Source organism: Pezoporus flaviventris, unplaced genomic scaffold (genome assembly GCF_033815535.1).
Source record: "Pezoporus flaviventris isolate CSIRO_AGI_PZ_B2104156 unplaced genomic scaffold, CSIRO_AGI_Pfla_v1 ptg000031l, whole genome shotgun sequence".
Lineage (NCBI taxonomy): Eukaryota > Metazoa > Chordata > Aves > Psittaciformes > Psittacidae > Pezoporus > Pezoporus flaviventris.
In genome coordinates, this window is record NW_026892579.1 from 27,530,715 (window position 1) to 27,557,500 (window position 26,786).

At 41.8% G+C, this 26,786-nt stretch overlaps 1 protein-coding gene across 1 annotated transcript in view; it reads left to right on the forward strand.

The window, feature by feature from the left end:
* EYS (eyes shut homolog) overlaps positions 1 to 26,786 on the forward strand; it is an 828,128-nt gene that overhangs the window by 122,103 nt on the left and 679,239 nt on the right. Inside the window, exon 11 of the mRNA XM_061460547.1 lies at positions 3,400 to 3,504. Coding sequence (XP_061316531.1) covers positions 3,400 to 3,504 — 105 coding nt within the window. The remainder of the gene's footprint in view (positions 1 to 3,399; positions 3,505 to 26,786) is intronic.

Here is a 26,786-nt window from a genome sequence, read left to right on the forward strand (position 1 = left end):
CTCTTAAATGAAGATTGGAATTCATGCACATATAGCATGGTCACAGGCAAATAAAAGCAAAATTTCTGAAGCCAAGAAGTTTTCTGTTAACTATCTCTGCTGTACAGCATTAGTTTGCACATTTGGGACTAATTGTCTAAATTGGAACTAAATCTTTTAATCTATGGAGAGTTGCAATATAGGTGAATACATTAAAAACTGCAGTTACTGAAGTCTTAAAATAATGGGGGTTAGTGTCATGAGATCAGAAATGAAATTAGTATTCTGATGCCACTGGTGAGAATTTCTTTGCACTACATTATAGCAGATATTTATTTATTGCAAATGAAGATGCAAAATAAATTGTCTTTTTCAGCACCCTTTCTCATATTGACGGAATCATTATGCTTTGTGTCAGACTTAGAATGGCAGAATGGTTTTGATTCCTTTCTCATGTTTTCTGCACAAAATCAAGTTTTGTCACTTCTCCTTGACACAGCTAAGGCTCCACTATTCATCTTATGTCTCAAATTCTTTTAGCCTTCATTATTTCATCATCCTCTTGGGACTCCTCAGGTGTTGTACCATTCCATATAGCTCATTCGAAACATAGCCACAGAATTAACCTTTTGATCAGGTGTCATTTTGCTTTTGAATTCCTCCAAGGGTTCAACTTGCCCAGTACATGCTATTTTTTTGTTCTCTTTTCAAAACACTCCTTATTAGACAGCTGCCCTCTATGATTTTGATCTTTTCTCTTATTTCCTATCATCCCATCAGGATTTCCAGACTGAATGACCAATTTATGGTACTGTTATAAAACTGCTGCAGTTATCTTTTCATGTTGTCCATTTTATCCTCTGTCCTGTGTTTAGCAGTAACAGTCATTTTTCTCCTCCTTAGTAGCTGATTCAGTGGTGTGTTTTTTGACTTTCAGCCTGGGAACAGCACTGATAACACCAATGTTTTTAGTTGTTGTTAAGTCATGTTTACTCTGACCAAGGGCTTTCTGAGTCTTATGCTCTGCCAGGGAGGAGGGAAAGCTGAGAGGAAGCAGAGACAGGACACCTGACCTAAACTAGCCAAAGAGGTATTCCATACCACAGCACATCACGCACAGTATATAAACTGGGGGCAGTTACCTGGAAGGGCTAGATCACTGCTCGAGTTGGTCTGGATGTCGGTTGGCGGGTGGTGAGCAGTTGTGTTCTCTTCTCTTGTTATTTCCCTTATCATTATTAATATCAGTGGCAGCAGCAGTAGTTTTGTGTTATACCTTATTTACTGGACTGTTCTTATCTCAGCCTGTGGGAGTTATATTCTTTTGATTCTCCTCCCCATCCCTCCGGGAGCAGGGGGAGGAAGGAGGGGAGTGAGCGCATGACTACGTGGTTCTAGGTTGCCAGCTGGGCTTAGACCATGACATCCCCAAAGAACTGTTTTCTTGGGACTGAACGCAGGATGTCATATATTGCATTAGATACTGCCAGGGAAATGAACTTCACCCTAGATGCTTACTTTTAAGTATGGACATGTATTTGGAAGCCTACATGTATTTGACTGATTTCCTGCTGAATGCCACACCCATTTCTCAAAATTAAAAGAAAATCAAAGGAGCTGGTTAAGAACAGTCCACAGGGAATTACAGTTATAACTGTTACAGCCACATCTTAAAATTATGGTACTATCCAGGTCAGTAATATACCTTTGCTGCCTTAGAATCAAGAGGAAAACAGAACCATCTTCACAAAAAGGCAGCAAGAAGTTCAGAAATCTCTCAATAATATGAATAAATGAGGATGATCTCAATCCATATTTTCCCTTAGAATAGCAGTTGGTTTATTTTATCCTATGTATCACAAGTACACCACAACTAAAGGGATGTGAAAGAATCTGTTTCAAAGAGGTTTTTTTTTCTTGTACATGCTGTTGTTTACGCATGGCTTGTGGTCAGATGATTTACAGGAAACTGTGCGCTACTCCCCACTTGTCTATGCAGAAGACAACATATGCCAGTATACTTCCATTTCTCTTTATCAAAAGAGACCTACCATGATCAGGGAATTGACTGTGGAAATGGATCTGAACTAGAAAACATAATGAAACCAAAACAGCAGAAATAAAGCAGAAAGGTTGCACACAGTGCTGTTAACTTAGCAGCACTTCAAAGAGAAAAAATAAAAGTAACCTAGGAAAAGATTCATATTTTGTCCATTCCTTACTTGTGCCACAGCACACTCCAAGCAGCACTCAGCACCTGCTGCAAGCAGATAGCTGTTTACTTCACTGTTACCTGAACTTTCCATAGTCTCCACTTGTGCATCCCCCTTTTCATACAGATATCTTGAAGACTTACAGAAAATGCAGAGCATGTTTAGAAGCAGAGAGAAACCCTAATAGGAGCCACTTTGTCATAAGTTTATTTGTGGAAGAGAACCTTGGTGCTACTATGGGCTTCTCCAGTGGAGGCCTTTTATATCTAGTAGTTTCCCAAAATACAGGTTTTAAGAGCTGATCGTCTTGGTTCGTAAGATTGTATGAGAGGACATGTATGTGTGCTGCAGATAAGAGACCAAATACTTTCCACAGTGAGAAGAGCTCAGAGGAATTTCAGCATTCATTTTGGTTTTATCTAATTCTTTGAGGTTCACAGAAAGCCCAGCATGCTTTGTACACTGCTGACCTGTGATAAGTACTGAACATCTGATTTGCCTCCGTATTTCTGTGGATGGAAATAACTTTTCCCTTTACAAATCAAAGCAACTCCTATTGTGTATTGCAGATCTACATTTCGCTGTACTTCCTTTGTTCCTAATTATTTCATTCCCTATCATCTGTATTTGGCCTCATTAAATATTCTTCAGTGACTTGATCATTCTCTTCCTTTGCATTATATGGTGAAAAGAACTATCCAGTATCATAGTACCGAGAACTTTCTGTAGAACATAGGCTGATTTCTACTGTTACATGTAACTATCTGTAAATTAGTATTGGCCTGACTTTCATATGCTTTCATATTCAATAACACTTTGCCATTCTTTTTTAAAGGAGACAGGGAGTGAAATTAAAGAAAAGAACCAACACAACTGAATAAAAATTGCCTGAATATAGTAATTTTATATAATGGAAAAAAAGCTCCAGGTTTATGCATATTCTCAGTAGGAAAGCTTTCTGTTTTCCTAATTGTCATGCTTCCAACATTGCCTGTCAAAATGGACTGTGTTGTAACCAATAAGGCAAAAAATTCGTCACACGTAGGATGTCTGTCTGTATCCCTGTGTACTCAGTGAGTGCACTTTGGCCAATGGGGTCAGCATTTAGACCATGACAATCCTATAGTCCTTTTTCATTACAAATACGTCTCTGTGATTTGAACACGTCAGCACATTTGTCTTTTTTTTTTTAAATCTAAAATTTCAGGAGAAACATGTTCTGTTCGGATGAGTGAGTGTCTAGACAGACCCTGTTGGAACAGAGGAACCTGTGAAGAGGACATAAATGGCTTCAAATGCAATTGTCCCTTTGGTAAGCATTTATAGTTTCTATACAGTTGCTAGTTTGGTATAATGTATGAGTTCTACATTTGTTACTCAGGTGTTATAATGTCTTTTATGATGAAAGCATTTTGCTTACATTTTGAAAGATAAAAATCTGGTTATTTAGACTACTAAAGGAGAATTTTCTCAGTAAGTCCATGACATTTTCTCTCTGTCTGATTTTTATAATAGTAGATTACTTTAATTAAAACATATGTTTAGTACTGGAACATATTGGTGAAGGAATGACAGAACTGGAGATTTCCAATTATTTAGTGTCTGTTTGTAGGTTTTAGCCAGCAAAACATGTTAAAATTGAGCAAACATCCAAAATCCTAGTCTTTGGAATCCTATTATGCTGGCCACGCTACTCACACCTAAAAGATTAAACACTGCTCTGAAGTATGTATGACCTCAGTCTGTTGCCTGACTATGTGCACTTTGTGTCATGTGAATTGCCCTTAAGTATCCAAGATACTGCATGAGTCTAGAAGATACGATACAGGATATAAGGGACATCCAAGGCGGATCAGGCCATGGTGGCAACTGAACTAAGCACATAATGTAAGAAGACACAGCAAAATAGAGGAGAAAGAAATATAGTATTGAAGATTTTGTTTTACTGATTATATATGCACTGTATAATTTGGAATTTTGTATGTTACTGTAGGGTGACTAAGAAAACATAGAAAAATGTGGGTTAGAAATTCCTCAGAATACAATTACGGCCAATGGGGTAGACATTCAGCAACTGGTAAATTAATTCGTAAGTATGGGTAAGAAATTACTGATAAATTCTAAGAAGGCTTTTGGTTCTGACATGTGCATTTATAAGCTCATTGTTACTATGGAAAATAAGGTCGGAAGAATGAATTTTACATGTCTGTGGTCTAAGAAAGCTTACAGTATTTGGGTGTTTAGAAGTGAAACTGATAGTCATCAATAAAACCTGTGAATGTCAGAGTACTAAAACACAAGTCTCCAACCATCCCTCTGAAGCAAATAAACTGATTTTAAGTGGACTTTCAAGTACTTAATATCAAGGGATCCTTAAAAGTTTTAAGGGTGGTAATCCTGCTGAGTTGGGAACTGAAGACAATACTGAGTTGTATCTTCAAAGGTAAGATGATGTTAGTTGCTTCACTGGGACAAATTTCAGCATGTGTTCAAGTATTTTACTTGAGGTAGGTAGACACAAGGTTTGTAGCTAAACAAACAAAAAAATATTGTGATATGGAGATTCTCACATTCATTTTATTGCTTTGCTATACCAAGTTTAACTGTCATTGGTGTTCATTAACACTCTCAAGCACAGTGGATTTTAGAGAGAAACATCCTGCATATCCTTCCACAGATCTGAAAAGAGATCTTATTTACACTGCAGAATGTCTGTCAGTGTTAGGAAAGAAAATTGTTGTGATGCTGTTTCAGTAGGTCATTTGTGCTTCTTTCTTTAAGGTCAGTCACTCTGTAGACAGTTAGTTTTTATTATCATTTTCAGTGTGTCTTATGTGCATGCATGGTTTGAGTGTCTGTAACTATTCATTCCTTCATGTTGTGCCTCTTATGGTAAATCAGGTATTTGTCTGGAACAGTGAGGTTTGTATAATGGACACATATACACAAGAAATTGTGAGTTTCATTCTGTTGACTAGTAAATGCTGTACATAGCAGCGGTTATTCATCATAATCAGTCTAAGGGTCAAGTAACTCATGGTGAACCAGCAGTTATCTGTAGAAATGATCAGTTAGTTTCTAAAAGAGTTAAGATTTTCTGTATTACTATATGCAGCTACATTATTAACACAATGACAAGCTGAATTAGAGAGACGGGAAATGTGGTGATGTGCATACCTAACAATGACTTAAAAAGAGGAGAATTTTAATCTAAATGTGATACAGATTTCCTTTGTGCCCTTGGGTAAATTAATACCCCAGTTTATACTCTTTAGGTGAAGGTTTAGATAAACAAATGTAACCATCTCACAAAGATATTGTAGTAATTAAACAGATAATGTCTGTAAATTGCCTTAAAACAAAAGTAGTTATGTTACTGGATATTTTTACAAGCTAGCTTGGGTCTAACAAAAGTATCACTTCAAAAGATAAGTTAGTTAATTCTATCTAATCCTTAAGTGAAAAAAAAGACAATTCATACTTTCATTGACAAGCAATGTCATATAGGATTTCTTAAAAAGAAAACAGGTTTTTCTTATCAGAGGATCTGTTGTTGCTGGCCTTTAACAGGTAAATAACAACAAATAAATAATAAAAACATCAAATAAATCACATGTATTCAGTAACAGGATACAAGGCAGCACAGAGAATTTGGTTATGCCCCAGCGATCAAGTTCTTGTAAATGACAATACTTGCATCTGCAACTGTCTGTCTGCTAGATCACTAGTAAATTGCTTTTCACTGCCTTTCTTTGGAATACATTTTTATTCATTAGATAGGTGGCTGCTACCTCTCCACTTTTCTGCTTTGCTTGCTGTTGTCTGAAACGGTCTCTATCTGCATCTTATTTTTAGGTTCATAGTGATGTGTTCCCAAATTAGACCTTTCAATATTATCAAATGGCTACAAATAATAAAAATAAAGAACTTTCCTCTATAGAGGATATATACAGTGGAAGTTATAGTTCTTAGTTCTTCTTTCTTTTTTTTTTAATATAATTTAAATTATTATTTAACAAGGAATTATAACTCTATTTTACCAGATGCAGCTTAAGATACCTTTGATGGGCAAGAAATATGTCAGTAGCTCCTCTTACACATGATATATAGTCTTGTATCTGGAAGTGTATAATTGCCCCAACAAGAATGCAAACATGATGGATTAAAGGCTAGATTTTTCACTGCACTGTTTGGTGTAGACATTTGCTTGGGTCTGAAGAAAGCAAGATAATTAACCTGATTAAGAACCAAGGATCATTAACTCAACAAGAAAGCTATGCTGATAGTTAACGCTGCTTCTGATACTGAAGTAAGCTCTTTCAGATACTGTCTCTTTATGAAGTACTATAATTATGAAGTGCAGAGCTACTAACACATTGCCATTGGCTGGAGTTAAAAGAGTTACCCTGTCAGAGAAGCTTTATAGACGGATCAAACTGCTTTTGATAGAGACTTGTGGTCTTCTGTTTTTATTTTATTTAAAGAAGAGTTTGAAGTGGGAAATGCATGTAAAATGAACAGTGGGACCTCTGCTTTACCAGGGCAATCCTTCATCAGACCATCTCCAGTCTGTCATGTTTATGTCTGTATAAACTTTCCAAGACAGAATCTATATTTCGAAATTGTTATAAATGCACTTGTGAAGACCTCAGTACTTTCTCCACTGGAAATTCCAAAGTTACTGTTTGTTTTTTTTTCCATTACCAGTAGTCACTGTGTTAACAGAAACCAAGGAACGCTAACATTGCACACCTCTGTAATTAGTGTATAGAAAATACTGAACCCATTCTGTTTCAGGCAGACAAATGAGAATTTTATTACAGTACTGATGTTCTTCAGTGTATTAAATATGTATATATTATGTTTCAAAAGACAGAACTATTTGAATTTAACACCTGCACTTTTCAGTAAGAGCACAGATTTTTTTTCCTTTTGAGAAAAATTAAAAAAAAATATCTAAAAATAGATGCATTAAAGTTTTTGCGAAGCATAGGAAATATGTTTCCTATTTTTGAATGATCTATGATACTGCTACAAATTTTAATTACTCTATGGAATATTGGTGAAAAATCTTATTTGCATCAGTCACAAAAATAAGAGACCTTGATGCCATGCAAAATTGCAAGCATCTTCTTCATTTCTGTCACTACTAAATAAATCATAAATCAACAGGAAACTTCAATAAGAAGCTTCCAAAATAAAATCTAATTGCTGGAATATTTGTGCTATAAATGATCATTAAAACAACAGTGAGTAATAGCTAAATGAACATTACTTATCTAAAACAAAATATTTTTTTAAGAGCTATTGATTTTTTAAGAGTAGTAAGAGGTACGTCATAAAAAATTAAATGTAGCTGTGGAAAACAGTGTACCACGTAAAAATATTTAAGTACATAAGACACATTGATGAATTTAAAACATTATAGTCACAATTAAATTAAAAATGTAAAAATATGCTTCTTATTTTTAGAGAGTCAATTCTTCTCTCTTTAAGGCAAAAATTCCTGTTACTGAAATTTGAAATTTTCACTATTTTTACTGAATTCCTACTTTACAGATTCACATTTTGTGTCTCATTTGTGCAGAAAACATTCTCTCTAAAATATGAGTAAGTGTGTCTTCTCTATCTAAATTGCAGGAAAATAGAAAGCAAAATTACCTCTGAAACCTTTGCTGAACCTATGTCGTGGTTTAAACCCAGTCAGGTAACTTGTTCACTCACTCCCAGTGAGTGGTGCCAAGCTGACAACAATCAAGGTCCGTGTTCGTCTCCCCCCCCCTCCCTGCACCGGGGCTCTCCCCTTCCCCGCTCCCGGAGGAACGGGGAGGAGGATCGAGAGAGTGCAACTCCTACGGGTTGAGACAAGAACAGTCCAGCAACAAATCACCACCGCTACTATCAGCTAAAACAATGATAAGGGAAAATAACAAGGGAAGAGAATACGATACCACCGGCCAAGAAAACGAGTTCCACCCGGAAGCTCCTGTCCTTCCGGGTAACTCCCAGTTACCCCCCACCCCGGGCATGACGTGCTGTGGTATGGAATACCTCCCCGGCTAGCCTGGGTCAGGCGCCCCGTCTCTGCTTCCTCACAGCTTCCCCTCCTCCCTGGCAGAGCATGAGCCTCACAGAGTCCTTGGTCAGGGTAAACATCACTTAGCAACAACCGAAAACATCGGCTTCACCAACGCTGTTCTCAAAACTAGAAGTCAAAACACAGCACTGCACCAGCTAACACAAAGGAAAAAACATGACTGCTACTGCTGAACCCAGGACATTATCCACCCCTTATTCCATACCATTCACGTCGTGCTCAGATCCCACATTTTCAATACACCATCGCTCTCCCACATATATACATCCATATACATACAGACCAAGAGGAAAAAAAATCATTTTCTTAGTGCATGGACCAATCCCTATAATGCTGCCGAGTCCATTCGGTCCATGATGTTCCAAGTTCATTCTCTGTTGGGATGATGGCTGGAGGGAAGTCAGGGCCAGTCGCTGGTGACCTGGAGACATCTAGTTGATGGGCTATAAAAGCATTACACAGCAGGCAACAGCATACAATTGAGTTCACTGGCTGTTTTCCCCTAAAATCAAATCCCCTTGAGGTATACATCGGACTTCCCCATCTTCCCGCATTACCCACCAAGTATATCCAGGTCCCTGAGCAAAAGCAATCCCACGAGTGGGTTTGCCTTTACCTGAAGCAGGAATAATCCAGACTGTCTTCCCCAGCAAATTCTTCATATGCACCACGGGAACTTTGTCCCCCTCTACAATATGTAAAAGTTCTGACTGGGCTGGGCCGGCCCTGTTGGCAGATCCTCTGGTGTTGACCAACCAGGTGGCCTTTGGTAAATGTGTATCCCAATGCTTGAAAGTTCCCCCACCCATCGCTCTCAGTGTAGTTTTTAACAGCCCATTGTACCGTTCGATTTTCCCAGAGGCTGGTGCATGGTAGGGGATGTGATATACCCACTCAATGCCATGCTCTTTGGCCCAAATATCTATAAGGTTATTCCGGAAATGAGTCCCATTGTCTGACTCAATTCTCTCTGGGGTGCCGTGTCGCCACAAAATCTGTTTCTCAAGGCCCAGGATGGTGTTCCGGGCAGTGGCATGGGGCACAGCGTATGTTTCCAGCCACCCGGTGGTTGCTTCCACCATGGTAAGCACATGGCGCTTGCCTTGGCGGGTTGGTGGCAGTGTGATATAGTCAATCTGCCAGGCCTCCCCATATTTATACTTCAACCATCGTCCTCCATACCAAAGAGGCTTTAACCGCTTGGCTTGTTTAATTGCAGCACATGTTTCACACTCATGAATAACCTGGGCAATAGTGTCCATTGTTAAGTCCACCCCTCGATCACGGGCCCATCTATATGTTGCATCTCTGCCTTGATGGCCTGAAGTGTCATGGGCCCACCGGGCCAAAAATAATTCACCTTTATGTTGCCAATCTAAGTCCATCTGAGCCACTTCAATCTTAGCCGCTTTATCCACTTGTTGGTTGTTCTGGTGTTCCTCAGTGGCCCGACTCTTGGGTACATGGGCATCTACATGACGTACCTTCACCACCAGGTTCTGCACCCGGGCAGCAATATCTTTCCACAGTGCAGCAGCCCAGATGGGTTTACCTCTGCGTTGCCAGTTGCTCTGCTTCCATTGCTTCAACCACCCCCACAGGGCATTTGCCACCATCCATGAGTCAGTATAGAGATAAAGTACTGGCCACTTTTCTCGTTCAGCAATGTCCAGGGCCAGCTGGATGGCTTTCACCTCGGCAAATTGACTCGATTCACCCTCTCCTTCAGCAGTTTCTGCAACTTGTCGTCCAGGACTCCATACAGCTGCCTTCCATCTCCGATGCTTTCCCACAATACGGCAAGAGCCATCAGTAAACAAGGCATACTGCTTTTCACTTTCTGACAGTTTATTATATGGTGGGGCCTCTTCAGCACGCACCACCTCCTCCTCTGGTGACATTCCGAAATCTTTGCCCTCTGGCCAGTCCATGATGACTTCTAGAATGCCTGGACGACTGGGATTTCCTATTCGAGTTCGTTGTGTAATTAGTGCAGCCCATTTACTCCATGTAGCATCAGTTGCATGATGTGTAGAGGAGACCCTGCCTTTGAACATCCAGCCCAGCACGGGCAGCCGGGGTGCCAGGAGGAGCTGTGCTTCAGTGCCAATCACTTCCGAAGCAGCTCGAACCCCTTCATAGGCTGCCAGTATCTCTTTCTCAGTTGGGGTATAGCTGGCCTCAGATCCTTTGTATCCCCGACTCCAAAAGCCGAGGGGTCGACCTCGAGTCTCCCCTGGAGCTTTCTGCCAGAGGCTCCAGCTAGGACCGTTCTCCCCAGCTGCAGTGTACAGCACATTTTTTACATCTGGTCCGGTTCGGACTGGTCCAAGGGCTACTGCATGAACTATCTCGCGTTTAATTTGCTCAAAGGCTTGTTGCTGCTCAGGGCCCCATTTAAAATCATTCTTCTTCCAGGTCACATGATAGAGAGGGCTTACAATCGAACTGTAATTTGGGATGTGCATTCTCCAGAACCCCACTGCACCCAAGAAAGCTTGCGTTTCTTTCTTATTAGTTGGTGGAGACATTGCTGTTATCTTGTTGATCACATCTGTGGGGATCTGTCTACGTCCATCTTGCCATTTTATTCCCAAAAATTGTATCTCCTGTGCAGGTCCCTTGACCTTACTCCGTTTTATGGCAAAACCGGCTTTCAGCAGGATTTGGATTATTTTCCTCCCTTTCTCAAAGACTTCTTCCGCTGTATCGCCCCACACAATAATGTCATCAATGTATTGCAGGTGTTCTGGAGCTTGCCCCTGTTCCAGTGCAGTCTGGATCAGTCCATGGCAAATGGTAGGGCTGTGTTTCCACCCCTGGGGCAGTCGGTTCCAAGTGAACTGGACACCCCTCCAAGTAAAAGCAAACTGTGGCCTGCACTCTGCTGCCAAAGGAATGGAGAAAAATGCATTGGCAATATCAATCGTGGCATACCACTTGGCTGCTTTTGACTCTAGCTCATACTGAAGTTCTAGCATGTCCGGTACGGCAGCACTCAATGGTGGTGTGACTTCATTCAGGCCACGATAGTCTACTGTTAGTCTCCATTCTCCATTAGACTTTCGCACTGGCCATATGGGGCTATTGAAGGGTGAGCGGGTCCTGCTGATCACCCCCTGACTCTCCAGTCTACGGATCAGCTGATGGATGGGAATCAGGGAGTCTCGGTTGGTGCGATATTGCCGCCGGTGCACTGTTGTGGTCGCAATTGGCACTTGTTGTTCTTCAACTTTCAGCAACCCCACAGCAGAGGGATCTTCTGAGAGACCAGGCAAGGTGGACAGCTGCTCAATTTCCTCAGTCTCCAAAGCAGCAATACCAAAAGCCCACCGGTACCCTTTTGGGTCTTTGAAGTACCCTCTCTTGAGGTAGTCTATGCCGAGGATGCATGGAGCCTCTGGACCAGTCACAATAGGGTGCTTTTGCCACTCCCTCCCAGTCAGGCTGATTTCAGCCTCCAGCACAGTCAACTCTTGGGATCCTCCTGTTACTCCAGAAATATAGATGGGTTCCACCCCTTGACAGCTTGATGGCATCAGGGTACACTGTGCACCGGTATCTACTAGAGCCTTATACTTCTGTGGGACTGATGTGCCAGGCCATCTGATCCACACAGTCCAGTAAATCCGATTGTCCCCTACCTCCACCTGGCTGGAGGCAGGGCCCCTCTAATGGTCGTCACAGCATTGGACACTTAAGTCGTGTTGAAAGGGATTATTCTTCGTTATCACAGGAGCTGGAGTAAAATCAGGTCTTCCACTCCATCTGGGAAACTGCTCACCAGAAACTGAAGCCGTAGCTCTCATGGGACGATCAGTCTTGGCCCTTGCTCCCCTCTTCAGTTCACTCACCCGTTCCTCCAAAGCTGAAGTAGGTTTTCCATCCCACTTTGTCATGTCTTCTCCGTGATCCAGCAGGTAAAACCATAGGGTACCCCGTGGCGTATACCTTCTGTATCTCCTCTCTTGAACAATAGGACGTCTTTTGTTAATAGCTGAGATGCGTGTTGGTACACGTGAGGAGCTGGATAAATCAGATACATCGTCCCTCAATTTGTCGAGGTCCTGGGACAGTTTTTTCACAGCTGAGATGATGGAAGGAGTGAGATTGTCTTCGAACTCTCGGAGTTTATGAACCATTTCATCCACTGTTAGTGGTACTATGTCATTCCAGGTCACTGTTGCCAATGAATGGGCATATGATGACGGTGCATTCTGTGTAAGTTTTCGCCACATGGGTCGTGTACATTCAACTTCATCTGGATCTATAGGTGTATCCCCGTTATTCGGCTTGATGTGATAGATCATCTCTACGATGGCCGATTCCCTCAGAGACTGGATGCCTTTGTCTATAGTAGTCCACTTGGCCGAACGACTCGTAACATCGTCCTTGTACGGAAACCTTTCTTTCACAGCTGCCAAGAGCCTCCTCCAAAGGCTGAGGGACTTTTTCTCTCTTGCAATTGCTTTGTCAATTCCCCCTTCTCTAGCAAGTGATCCCAGCTGCTTGGCTTCTGTACCTTCTAGTTCGTGACCATCGGCCCCATTGTCCCAGCATCGGAGTAACCAGGTGATGATGTGCTCCCCTGGTTGACGGGTAAAATCTTTTCGCATATTCCGCAGCTCGGTTGAGGTCCGAGGTCGAGAAGTTACCTCTTCTTCTTCTTCTTCGTCATGTGAGGATGACTCCTGATCAGATTCTGGACCGGGTGGTGAATTCATTGGTTCTTCATCTCGCTTCACCCTTTTTGCCTCCTTTTTGCTTGTTCTCTTGCGTACAGGGGCAACCGATATTGGTACGAATTGGTCCTCTGGTTTGGCTGCAGTGATTATCACTGTGGTTTGAGTAGCGACTGTACTTGTTGCTGGGGGTGGTGTAGCTACCGTGCTTGGAGCTGGGGTAACCGCGCTGTCTGTTGCAGTTGAAGTTTGAGCAGCTGCTGTACTTGCCACTGGGGTAGCTGCGCAGTTCATTGCAGCCAAAGTTTGAGTAGCGACTGTCGCTTTGCCCTCAAATCCGCCGACATTCTTTTCCTTTTGAAGGTGCTGGATAGTGTTGAACAAGGCCCTGTAAGCATAGGCCAAGCCCCAGCACGTTGCCGTGATTTGTCCATCTCTGGTATGGCCAGAATGACCACACACCTCATTTAAGTGTTTTACTAATTCTTCTGGATTTTGCAGTTGTTCGGTAGTGAAATTCCAAAATACTGGGGGGGCCCACTGACCTAGATACTTGCCCATACTATCCCACACACCCTGCCACTCATGGCTGTCCAGCCTCTGGGAAAATCTCTCGGTCCTCCTACATCGTCGTTTGACCCCAGACAAGACCCAAACCTGAATCTGCTTAACTCTTGAAATCAGTAGTGGGCAAAACACACTCTGTATGCGTGTTAGCATGGTGATTCCCATCACCATCAGCAAACAAGTCTCAAGAGCATTAAAAGGCCATTTAAAAAATTCGAAACTCTCAAATGTAAATGGTCTGGGGGGACGACTAGGAGGGTAAAAGGATGTCTCCTTCACAGGTTGAGCACCTGAGAAGGAGAAAAAAAGATGTGTAATTGCTAAGCACCTCCATCATATACCTCCCAAAGTATAAAGGTGGTGACCACACTGGGAACATAAGCCAGATCAGTTTCATGATCAATGATTCTATTGTATTACAAGTCATTACCATAAAGTACAATGGGATAAAAACCTTAGCCCAAGCCCCACACTTGAAAAACACTAATACAGCCAATACCGGATGGACGTAAGATATGGTATACTGAAACTGTGAGATCAAGAGGAAAAACCTTGAGAGCCAATAAATCAGCATTGTGACGAGTGACTATCAATCCAGTCAGATCTGTTCTTATCTCAACCCCTCGTGCCCCACGTTGGGCGCCAAAAAGGAACTGTCGTGGTTTAAACCCAGTCAGGTAACTTGTTCACTCACTCCCAGTGAGTGGTGCCAAGCTGACAACAATCAAGGTCCGTGTTCGTCTCCCCCCCCCTCCCTGCACCGGGGCTCTCCCCTTCCCCGCTCCCGGAGGAACGGGGAGGAGGATCGAGAGAGTGCAACTCCTACGGGTTGAGACAAGAACAGTCCAGCAACAAATCACCACCGCTACTATCAGCTAAAACAATGATAAGGGAAAATAACAAGGGAAGAGAATACGATACCACCGGCCAAGAAAACGAGTTCCACCCGGAAGCTCCTGTCCTTCCGGGTAACTCCCAGTTACCCCCCACCCCGGGCATGACGTGCTGTGGTATGGAATACCTCCCCGGCTAGCCCGGGTCAGGCGCCCCGTCTCTGCTTCCTCACAGCTTCCCCTCCTCCCTGGCAGAGCATGAGCCTCACAGAGTCCTTGGTCAGGGTAAACATCACTTAGCAACAACCGAAAACATCGGCTTCACCAACGCTGTTCTCAAAACTAGAAGTCAAAACACAGCACTGCACCAGCTAACACAAAGGAAAAAACATGACTGCTACTGCTGAACCCAGGACAACCTAGTAGCTGAACCTCAGTATTAATCCTTCTGATGGCTCAAGAGATTAGCTTAGCTGGACTCATTGATGATCGAAAAAGTTCTGCAGTTAACAACAGTAGCACAAGTACTGAAATACTACTTCGACTCATTTGTAGCTCATAAAGTACCTCTTTTGCGAAGTCAAAAACCTCATACAAAAGCATAGATATTTTAAACCTCATACAAAAGCACAAAATCATATTTATTCTCAAAACTTTTTTAAAAAAAGAGTCTTTGAAAAAATCAGTTTTTCAAAAGATAAATATTTGTTAGGATGGACATGTGTTCACTTCAGTTATACAAATTCAATCTCACTTTGTTAATGTAGGAAATAATAAAGTGCATAGTAAGAGGAAAATCAGCAGATCTGTCATTATATCTGTTCTATCTCAGTTGAAATAAGGCAAGATTGTAAGTGTGCACATATGAAGATTATCTAGTAAAGTATGATGAACATCTTTTGTGATATGTTTTATCCATTTGTGATGCTAAACCAACACAGTATTAGTAACTTGGAATTTCTAGTAACTTATGTATAGTGTTATACCATATGAAATCCCTTTGTTGTTTTCCACTGAGCATAACATGTTCATATAAACATGTTCAACATATTCTTAGAAGAAGAACCTTGAGGGGATATAAGAACAATTTTTAAAGTGATTTAATAAAATGTATGCTTTTTGAATATAAATGTCTGCAAGAACTTCAATAATTTGTACTGAATGTTTACATGCTTTTAAAGTAGGATGTAGCTGGAGTAAATGCACATCGACCACAAACTGCTGAAATATTTAAATGTGTAAGAATTCAGTACTGAGTAATGGAGAAGTACGTTGTCGTGGTTTAAACCCAGTCAGGTAATTCGTTCGCTCACTTTCCCCCCCTTTCTTGCCCTCCCCCTGCTCCCGGAGGGACGGAGAGGAGAATCGAAAAGAATGCAACTCCCACGGGTTGAGATAAGAACAGTTTAGTAACTAAGGTATAACACAAATCACTACTGCTACCACCAATGATAATAATGATAAAGGAAATAACAAGGGAAAAGAATACAACACCTCAGCACCAGCTGACCGATAACTCGCCCCCCCAAGCCCGACCAAGCTCCGACCGATACCTCCTCCAACCCTGCAGTCTCCCAGCCCTTCCGGCTCACTCCCAGTTACATCCTGGGCATGACGTGCTGTGGTATGGAATACCTCTTTGGTCAGTTTGGGTCAGGTGTCCTGTCTCTGCTTCCTCCCGGCTTCCCCTCCTCCCTGGCAGAGCATGAGGCTCACAAAGTCCTTGGCCAAACCAAAACATCTCTATCAGCTCTGTTCCCGAGCCGAAAGTCAAAACACTGCACTGCACCAGCTACCAAGGAGGAGAAACATGACTGCTACTGCTGAACCCAGGACATTATCCACCCCTTATTCCATACCATTCACGTCATGCTCAGATCCCACATTTTCAATATACCATCACTCTTATCTCGGTGCACTCTTATCTTAGTGCATGGACCAGTCCCTATAAAGCTACTGCGTCCATCTGGTCCATGTCAGGCTCCATCTCTTGTAACAGTCTTCCAGAGCAGGAGAGACTGTGTGCAGTGTTCACACTCGTGCATAACCTGGGCAATAGTGTCCATTGTTAAGTCCACCCCTCGATCATGAGTCCATCTCTGTGTTGCATCTCTGCTCTGATGGCCTGAAGTGCCATGGGCCCACCAGGCTTAAAATAATTCACTGTCCCCTTAAGCAGTTTCTGCAGCTTGTTGCTGGGGACTCCATACAGCTGCCTTCCATCTCCGACGCTTCCAAAGCACTGGAGGGGCCCAGTGGACTAGATACTTGCCCATACTGTCCCACACACCCTGCCACTCATGACTGTCCAGCCTTGGGGAAAATCTCTTGGTCCCCCTATATCCTCGTCTAACCCCAGGCAAGACCCAAACCTGACTCTGCTTGACTTTTGAGATCAGACAAAATGGTTGTGGGTAGAACACAGTCTGTGTGTGTGCCAACATGCTGATCCCCATCACAATCAGCAGGCAGGTCCCAAGGATACCCAAAGGCCATTCAGAGCCTTCAGAACTCTCAGTTGATGCTGCTGTGCTTGTCACTGGGGCTGGTGTAGCTGCTGTGCTTGCCGGCTCTCCCACCGCCAGCTTCTCTTTTCCTGAGTCCAGCTCTTCCTCCTCTGCCTTGCTGGGAAATGCTGCGTGGTCTCCTGCATCCTCCTGGGGCTCGGCGGGCGGCTTCCGGGGGATGCTCTCGGCCGTCTCAGGGCGGGGCTCGGCCGCGGGGCTCGGCTCGGCTGCCGGACTCGGCTCCTCCGCCGAGCTCGGCTCTTCCGCGGGGCTCGGCTCCTCCGCCGCCTTATCCCGCTGCTCGGCAGCCGCTTCCTTCTGCTCCTCGACCGCCCCGACCTCCTCCACCGGCAGCCGTCCCCTCGCGGCCTCCGGCCCCGCTCCCGCCGCCGCTTGGTCCCCGGGGCCGCTCTCCCGGGCCGCTTCAGCAGCCGCCGGCTCCCGGGACCGCTCCCCCTCAGTTCCCCGCAGCCTCACGAAGATGGAGAGTAGGGTGAGGGCCAGGACGGTGAAGAGCAGCCGGACGGCCAGGTACAAGTCCACGGCCACGTCCGTCCCGCCCTGCTGCTGGAGCCCGCCCGTATTACAAGCCATTGCCATAAAGCACAGTGAGACAAGAACCTTAGCCCAGGCCCCACACTTGATAAACACTATCACAGCAAATACCGGCTCTAAGTAAGTTACAACGGTCTGAAGCTGTGAGATCAAGAAGAACAACTCTGATACCCAATAAATCAGCATTGTGACGAATGACTATTAATCCAGTCAAATCTGTCGTTATCTCAACCCTTCGTGCCCCACGTTGGGCGCCAAAAAGAACTGTCGTGGTTTAAACCCAGTCAGGTAATTCGTTCGCTCACTTTCCCCCCCTTTCTTGCCCTCCCCCTGCTCCCGGAGGGACGGAGAGGAGAATCGAAAAGAATGCAACTCCCACGGGTTGAGATAAGAACAGTTTAGTAACTAAGGTATAACACAAATCACTACTGCTACCACCAATGATAATAATGATAAAGGAAATAACAAGGGAACAGAATACAACACCTCAGCACCAGCTGACCGATAACTCGCCCCCCCAAGCCCGACCAAGCTCCGACCGATACCTCCTCCAACCCTGCAGTCTCCCAGCCCTTCCGGCTCACTCCCAGTTACATCCTGGGCATGACGTGCTGTGGTATGGAATACCTCTTTGGTCAGTTTGGGTCAGGTGTCCTGTCTCTGCTTCCTCCCGGCTTCCCCTCCTCCCTGGCAGAGCATGAGGCTCACAAAGTCCTTGGCCAAACCAAAACATCTCTATCAGCTCTGTTCCCGAGCCGAAAGTCAAAACACTGCACTGCACCAGCTACCAAGGAGGAGAAACATGACTGCTACTGCTGAACCCAGGACATACGTAAATACTTGAACTCTTACTCCTGGAAAACTACAATTTGGGGAAATTATGCTGGAGTCCTTTTTCATCTGCCTATCCAGTGTAAAAAATTAAACTGACTTAGTAGGGTTAAACGTGACAGCAAACTCCTTTTTCATTCCAGAATGAAACCTTGCATTTTAGAAACTAAGAGAACACCAGTAAGGAAATTCGTCATCTATAAAAGCTGAAAGGAAGCATGGCCTGAGGGCTAAAGCAATGAACTTGGATTTAGGAAATGTGCTGCAAGTTCTACATTGCTCCAGAGTGAATTTTTACACAATATATTTAAAGTCACAAGTTAATAAAAGAATTGATTCTGCTAGTAGAAACTGCAGAACCATGATGATGGCAGAAAGTTTTGACCTGAGGTTTCTGATCACTGGTTTCTGCTCATCCAAATCTGAATTCTGACTCTAATCTTCATCTGGATCCTTGGTGCCAGTTCAAGTGTGTATTCTCTGGACAGCTACCCAGATCTACCCCAAATACTTCTGTAGCTCGCACAGTCAATTAAAAATGACAAAAAAGAGTGACCATTTTTAGTTTCAAACTTACATGTACAGTTCTATCACCCTTAAGAAGCAGGGTTGCTCCTCCTTTTTAAGAAATCAGAAAAACTAAATGTATTAAGCAAGTCTAAAATATACACATTTAACTTGTATATGCTAATTTTATTGAAATACACTTAATGCTTTATTAATTACTGTCAGGTAATTAATTATCTTAATATGCTGTCAATCTCAGCAGCTTTAAAAATAATTCATTAGAATTATCTATAGTATAGCTATGGTATTTCTTAGAAATTATTCCAGTACTCCATGCTGCTGTTGATATTGTCACTAAATACAAAGAAATGAAGTAATTTAATCGTACAGATCATTAGTTCACATAAATATATCTCAGCATTGCTTGAAACCTGACATAACCAGTGTCTTAACTTTTAAAAATACATATCTACAGAAAACTCTTGACTTTTAAGCATTTAGGCTTGGTTCTTACCAGATATTTTTTTTCTGTGGGCTGTTATTTTTTTAATTTCCTTGTTGTTTATTCTGATTTCATATCACAGTGTAAGAACCCCATTCACGAAAACGTATAGGTTACTTTAAGTAATGCACTCTTCTGGGACTCTGCTGTTGTGGTAGAGCCAGGAATAAAAAAGTGAAGTTGAGACTGGGAAAAAGCAGGGAGAGAGTTAGGTGGGAGATGTTTTCATTTTTGTCATTGATTGTCATCTGCTTTTAGTTTGCAATAATTAAATTAACTTTCTCCAAGTTGAGTCTGTTGGCCCATGATGCTCACTGGTACGTGAACTCCATGTCTTTATCCCAGTCCAAGAGATTTTTCATCTTATTTTCTACCCCCATCCTGTTGAGGGGTGGAGGTGGGTGGAGGTCTGACAGCCATCCAGGGTGAACCCACCACACACCTGCAAGCACCAGTCCTGGGGAAAACAGGAACCTTCAGTATTTTAACCTTCTTGATGTGTCTTGCACCTAAGAACAGCGTTTCTAACAAAAAAGTTCTAAAATATTTAAATCCAGGTTATCCAGTATTAAAATGAACATGAAATCTGTTTAGGATTCTTGAAATTAAGGTGAAAACATAATAACAATAAGCCATATAAGTGGGGTGAAAAGGCCCTAGAAAAACCTGCTCAGTGCTTTTACAGAAACAAGTGCTGCAATTATGACAGATAAGCCTGGAAGATGACACTGGAGAAGCAAGTAATTCTGAGGAATCTGAAATCTGTGTTCCAACACAGCAAGTCTTCCGTTGTTAAAATACCTTCTGGAAAGACGTTTTTCATCAATTCTGTAGGAAGAAACTCCTGCCTCTTTCACTAGGGCTGAGAAGACCTCCAGCCAGCACTAAAAGTGCTATGGAAAAAATGATAGGTACTAGCAGTATGTCTCTTTCCATCACTCACTGTCCCTATGCGACTTTTTTCATCAGACCCATAAGGACTGATCAGTATTGATTAATTTTTCATGATTTTTAATTCAGCATAATGGAAGCACAGAATAGTGCTATCTTCATCAATGGGAGGAATGGCAGAGGAAATTTCAGTGGTGATATATACACAGCTAGCACATGATATTTAATATGTGATATTGGAGCTAACATGTTGTTGGCTTCATACAGAATAGATGTAATTCTTCAGAGTCTGTCAAGAAAACTGAAGGGCAGATGACTGATGAAGAAGCCATAAAGTATAATATTTGAATGTATGTTGTGTTCCAAGATTGGCTAAGATTAATGTGTTCGTAAGACATTTTAGCTATCAGTGAATCAGCATTTTTAGGAGAAAAAAAAATCAGTGGAAAGTGTTATATCTGCTCTTGTTCCAAAAAATAATACACAAACTTTCAAAATCTGTGGATTCATTACCTGTATATTTTGCTGCCTCACAGCTTCATTGTACATCCTCCTTCTTTTATGTGGCTCAGACTTCAGAATGTTTTTATTTGGCTCTAATGTTTTTACTGCTCATTCAAACATTTTTTGCGTGTGTTGGTTTTGTTTTGTTTTGTTTTGGAGTTTGATTTGCATTTGTTGCTTCAAGTTGTTTTCTGAACATGTGCCACTTGTTGTCCTTCCTATTCTGCTCTCAATGTTATTTAACACTTCTTCTGTTTGATTATAATATTTAGAAGCTCTTATTTGTTGCTTAAATAGACTAATTAAACTTCTATTTCTTGCAGGCAGGCTGAGTAGCAAGCTTTTTTTTTTTTTTTTCACTTTGTCACCTGAGTATTTGTGTACTTTTTCTGATTAACTTGGTAATTATTTTGTTATTTTAATAATTTAAGCAGTTCAAAGTTTGGGGGACTATTTCATAGAATCATAGAATAGTTAAGGTTGGAAAGGACCTTAAGATCATCTAGTTACAACCCCTCTGCCATGAGCAGGGACACCTCACACTAAACCATATCACTCAAGGCCTCGTCCAGCCTGGCCTTGAACGCTGCCAGGGATGGAGCATTCACAACCTCCCTGGGCAACCTATTCCAGTGCCTCACCACCCTCACAGGAAAGAATTTCTTCCTTATATCCAATCTAAATTTCCCCTGTTTAAGTTTTAACCCATTACTCCTTGTCCTATCACTACAGTCTCTAATGAAGAGTCCCTCCCCAGCATCCCTATAGGCCCCCTTTAGATACTGGAAGGCTGCTATGAGGTCTCCACGCAGCCTTCTCTTCTCCAAGCTGAATAGCCCCAACTTCCTCAGCCTATCTTGATACGGGAGGTGCTCCAGTCCCCTAATCTTCCTCATGGCCCTTCTCTGGACTTGTTCCAACTGTTCCATGTCCTTTTTATGTTGAGGACACCAGAACTGCACACAATACTCCAGGTGAGGTCTCACAAGAGCAGAGTAAAGGGGCAGGATCGCCTCCTTCGACCTGCTAGTCACGCTGCTTTTGACGCAGCCCAGGATACAATTGGCTTTCTGGGCTGCGAGTGCACACTGCCAGCTCATGTTCATTTTCTCATCAACCAACACCCCCAAGTCTTTCTCCGCAGGGCTGCTTTGAATCTCTTCTTTGCCCAGCCTGTAGCTGTGCCTGGGCTTGCTCCGACCCAGGTGTAGGACCTTGCATTTGTTATGGTTAAGGTCCTGTACATGTTTTCTTCTTACTTTATTTGCTGTAGGTAAAACTTTGTTCAGAATGCCATGATAGTCTTTTACAGAGTCAGTGACTAACTCTTTTGCTCACCTTTCTCTTGTAATCTTTCAGTTAGGTGAGTGTAGGAGTAAAATGGAAGTTGTCATTTTTGTATGTTTCAGTGTAGATGAATATGCCATTAGTCATTGCCTTGCATCTCAAAGTTCTTAAAGTAACATCTTGTTTTGGGAAAAATAAAACCATGAATGACTTGAGGATGATTAATTTATTGAAATAACATAAAGTCTAAGCAGCAGCTAAATAAAATTGTGGCAACAAAAAGATTTCTAACCCCGCTGTTTCCATGACAACTTCCCTTCTCAGAGTTTCAGAAACCATTCCTGCATTACTCCTGTGCATCTCATCATTTTCATTGTACCTTATTTGAAAAGATATTTATATTTTATCCATATAAAAAAATCACGTGAAATACATGATAGAAGGTATTTCTTTATTTGTATTGTAATAGCGTCCTTGATGCCTGATATGTACTGGGTACAATTATACAATGTACTTTAGGTATGTGTTTTCCTTTTACAGTAGCATAGGCGTTAATCTGATGCAAAAAGTTCAGTGTTTTTTTAAAATGGAATCATCATTGTTGTGAACATGATAGAAAATGGTTGGATATATTAAGTATTGTTTTCCCTATTTTGTAGTTGTAGGGACAACATGAACACAGGTGAAATAGACAAACATTTTGCTACTGTACAAGTCTCTTGTACCAGAACTTAAATGACAGTTTAGATTTAGAAAAGTTTTAGACAACTGAAGATAGAAGAGATTAATGAATCCCAGCTGAAGTGATTTTCTCTGTGACTAGAGACACTGCAATACGAGTGGACAGAGGTCTCCTTAGCCTTTTTCTGACAACTTTCTTCCATGTTAACAACTGAATTCTGGGGATGGGATTTTTTTTTTTGATTCACACAGATTTTTTCATTGTTATTCTTGTTACACCTTTAAGGTTCCCAGAAGGGTTCATCTACTTTAATAAAGCACAATTTTATTTTTTTTTTATAATCAACTCATTGAATCTGGCAAGTGGAAAATGTGTATATATTATAACAATGTGAATCATCAAAGAAATAATGTGGGAAGTTAAGAAGTGCAGCAGGATGGTAAGAGCAGAAATGGAGTTGATATGCAACAGTGAAAATAAGCTGTAAGAAGGCACCATTAAAAAGTTAAATAAAATGAAACCTTACAAAAACTCCCACACAATTTTATTAAATTCAGCATTATAATATTCTTTTTAAAGAATAACTTAGGATGGCAATAGTAATGCTACTGCCTGAATTGTTGCAGTACGCTGACAATGTCTGAGGTAAACTGCACACTGAGTGCATATGTTATGCCTTCCACAATTGAAAATAAAAATTTAAACTTATTAATACTTATGGTTTTGCTGCAGCCAAATTACAGTCTAGGCTGCCACATTATTAATCAGTTGTTTCATCCAGCCTTAGTAGGAAGTCCTTGAAGTCAGGTACTCAGGCCAAACACAACCACATAGACCTTACACCAGGTTTGCACAGTTCACTTTAATGACAATAAAGCAATGATGATGTAATTGACAATAGAATTAAGGCTATCAGTGGTCAGTTTGGCATACCTTTTTCTGAAGAAAAAGCACTGCACTGGGGTTTACTACAGCATTATGCACCCAAGCTTGGAGCGGCTCCACCTATGCTACTAGTCATACTCAACTTTAAGGATTAAATTGCCTGATTAAATTTGGATTCCTTTGCAAGGTTGATTTGATCACAATATTTCACTTTTCTTTAATGTGAGAACCAGTTATGTCGACTACCCTTCATTTTGTATTTTCTTAAATAGCCTGTGCATCTTAGACAACCTGCCTTGGTATATTTTCCTTTCACACAGTATCACAGTATGCTAGAAATTGGAAGGGACCTCTAAAGATCATCTAGTCCAATCCCCCTGCCGGAGCAGGAACACCTAGATAATGTTACACAGGAATGTGTCCAGGCGGGCTTTGAATGTCTCCAGGGAAGGAGACTCCACAACCTCCCTGGGCAGCCTGTTCCAGTGTTCCGTCACCCTCACTGAGAAGAAGTTTCTTCTCAAGTTTAAGCGGAACCTCTTGTGTTCCAGTTTGTACCCATTACCCCTTGTCCTATCATTGTTTGCCACTGAGTAGAGCCTGGCTCCATCCTCGTGACACTCCCCCTTTATATATTTATAGACACTTATAAGGTCACCCCTCAGTCTCCTCTACTCCAAACTATAGAGACCCAGCTCCCTCAGTCTTTCCTCATAAGGGAGATGCTCCACTCCCTTAATCATCTTAGTTGCCCTGCGCTGGACTCTCTCCAGCAGCTCCCTGTCCTTCTTGAACTGAGGGGCCCAGAACTGGACACAATATTCCAGATGCAGTCTCACCAGGGCAGAGTAGAGGGGAAGGAGGACCTCTCTCGACCTACTAACCACCCCCCTTCTAATACACCCCAGGATGCCATTGGCCTTCTTAGCCACAAGGGCACAGTGTTGGCTCATGGTCATCCTGTCGTCCACTAGGACCCCCAGGTCCCTCTCCCCTGCACTGCTCTCTAACAGGTCGTTCCCCAACCTATACTGGAACCTGGGGTTGTTCCTGCCCAGATGCAGGACTCTAAACTTTCCCTTGTTATATTTCATCAAGTTACTCCCTGCCCAACTCTCCAGCCTGTCCAGGTCAAGACAGGTTGGTTGAGATTGACTTTTTTAAACACCTAGTGTCTTTCTTACTGATATTTTTCCTACATAAGGTTCAATATAACCTTAAAACATTCTTAGTCTTTACCATAGTTTCAGTTTGGGGTTTGTAGGTTTCTTACGATCCCTAGAAATTCAAGTTTCATATCAGTAATAAAACCATATTTGTATAAACACAAACTCATTTGTAGAATACACATATAAAATCTAATATCTTTATCTGTTATTCATATCTGTTTATGACTGTTAATGTAAGTAATCAAACTTGCTTATGGAAATCTATTTGATTTCACAAACAAAACTACAGCTTGATGAAAGAGGTCTTTATGTACTTCTTCAGGGAAATATTTAAAAACAAAGCACACCGACTTTTTCTTTTCCGTAAGTGATGAATTTTTCTCATTGGGAACAATATTATGAGATGTTTTTTCACTAAACTCTACATTAAATTATTTACTCACCCTGCCTATGGTTTTCTTTTATCTTCCATAATATGTTTGTTTTTTTTTTTAATTGAATGAAAAATACATTTTTATTTGTTTGCGCCTGTTTATTTGCTTAAACCATGCTGTACTACATGGAAATATATCATCACTCTGCATTATTTATATACCTTCTTTTATTGCAATATTTATATTCCTGTATGACAATGCAGCCCTGCCAATTTTTTCACTTCTTAATTGTTTATGACTTGAAATTGGTAACAGCGGTGGGAAATGATATTTCATATGCTTGCAGACCAGCTTTGAATGGCAAATTTATCTTTGCTGGACACTAACACATGATGAAAAGTTAAATCCATTCCAGGTAGCACTGCAGAACATCTGTTTGAACTTCTAGTCTGTCATCATAATTAGAAAAGGTTATTCTCTCCAGCCTGTTTCAGATAAACCGTGGTCAGATAGAAGATTGGCTATCTGATTATTTCTTTCACATAGCAGGCAAGAATCCAGTGCACAACCCATCTGCAAGTAGTCTGTGAATATACCCATCAGCTTGCTTCCTCAAGCTCCTAACTCAGGCTGTGCCAGCTGAGTCAGCTGGACTTCCAGAGATTAAAAAGCAGCTTCTGACAGCTGGATGAGGAGTCTGTACATCAACAGTTTCACACAGTACAGATTGCATATAATCCCAAGAGAAATACTCAGTTTTCTAACTGGGATTTAGCTTAAAAAGTTCTGTTCTTTGGACTTGGAACAATTCAGGTTTCTTTTTTCAAGTAAGTCCATTTAACTTTCTTCTCATGGAATTATCTTCCCTGTCACCCAAAACAAACCTTCACATTGTTTTTTATCTGTATTGTTTTCTGCTGGAATGGAGTTAATGTTCTTCATAGCACCTCATATGGTGAGGTGTTTTGGATTTGTAACCAAACAATGTGGATAACATGCCAGTATCTCATGTTAAGCAGTGCTTGCACAGCATCAAGGCCTTTTCTCTTTTCTCACACTTCTCTGCTGGAGAGTAGGCTGGGGGTGCACAAGAAGTCGGGAGGGGACACAGCCAGGACAGCTGATGCTAACTGACCAAAAGAACATCCCATGCCATATGCTGTTATGTTCAGCAAAGTATAGAAGCATGGAAGAAGGCAGAAGGGGAAGGCTGTTTGGAATTAGGGCATTTGTTTTCCCACGTAGCCATTCGATGTGATGGAGCCCTGCTTTCCTGGAGATGGCTGAACACCAGCCTGTCGGTGGGAAGTAGTGAATGAATTCCTTGTTTTGATTTGCTTGAATGGACAGCTTTAGTTTTCCCTATTAAATTGTCTTTATGTCAACCGACAAGTTTTTCATGCTGGTGTCCTTCCAGTTCTCTCCCTCAACCCACTGTGGAGGAGTGTGCAAGCGATTGTCTGGCTAAGCTGCCCGCTGCCATTAACCAACATTACCACATCAGCCGTGTTTTTGTTCCTCTCCCTCAGGACTGTCTCATGAAGTGTGCAAAACAGATGATCCTCAAAGAGAAAAAAAAAAAAAAAAAAGGTGATTCAATATTGTGTCTTATTTTTACTCTAGAGCTGTATATTTCATTTATTAGATTTTATTGAAACTATGTCCTCAAGATAGAATTACTGCTTTGCTTTCTTTTTTTTTTTTTTTTTAATATATGCCTG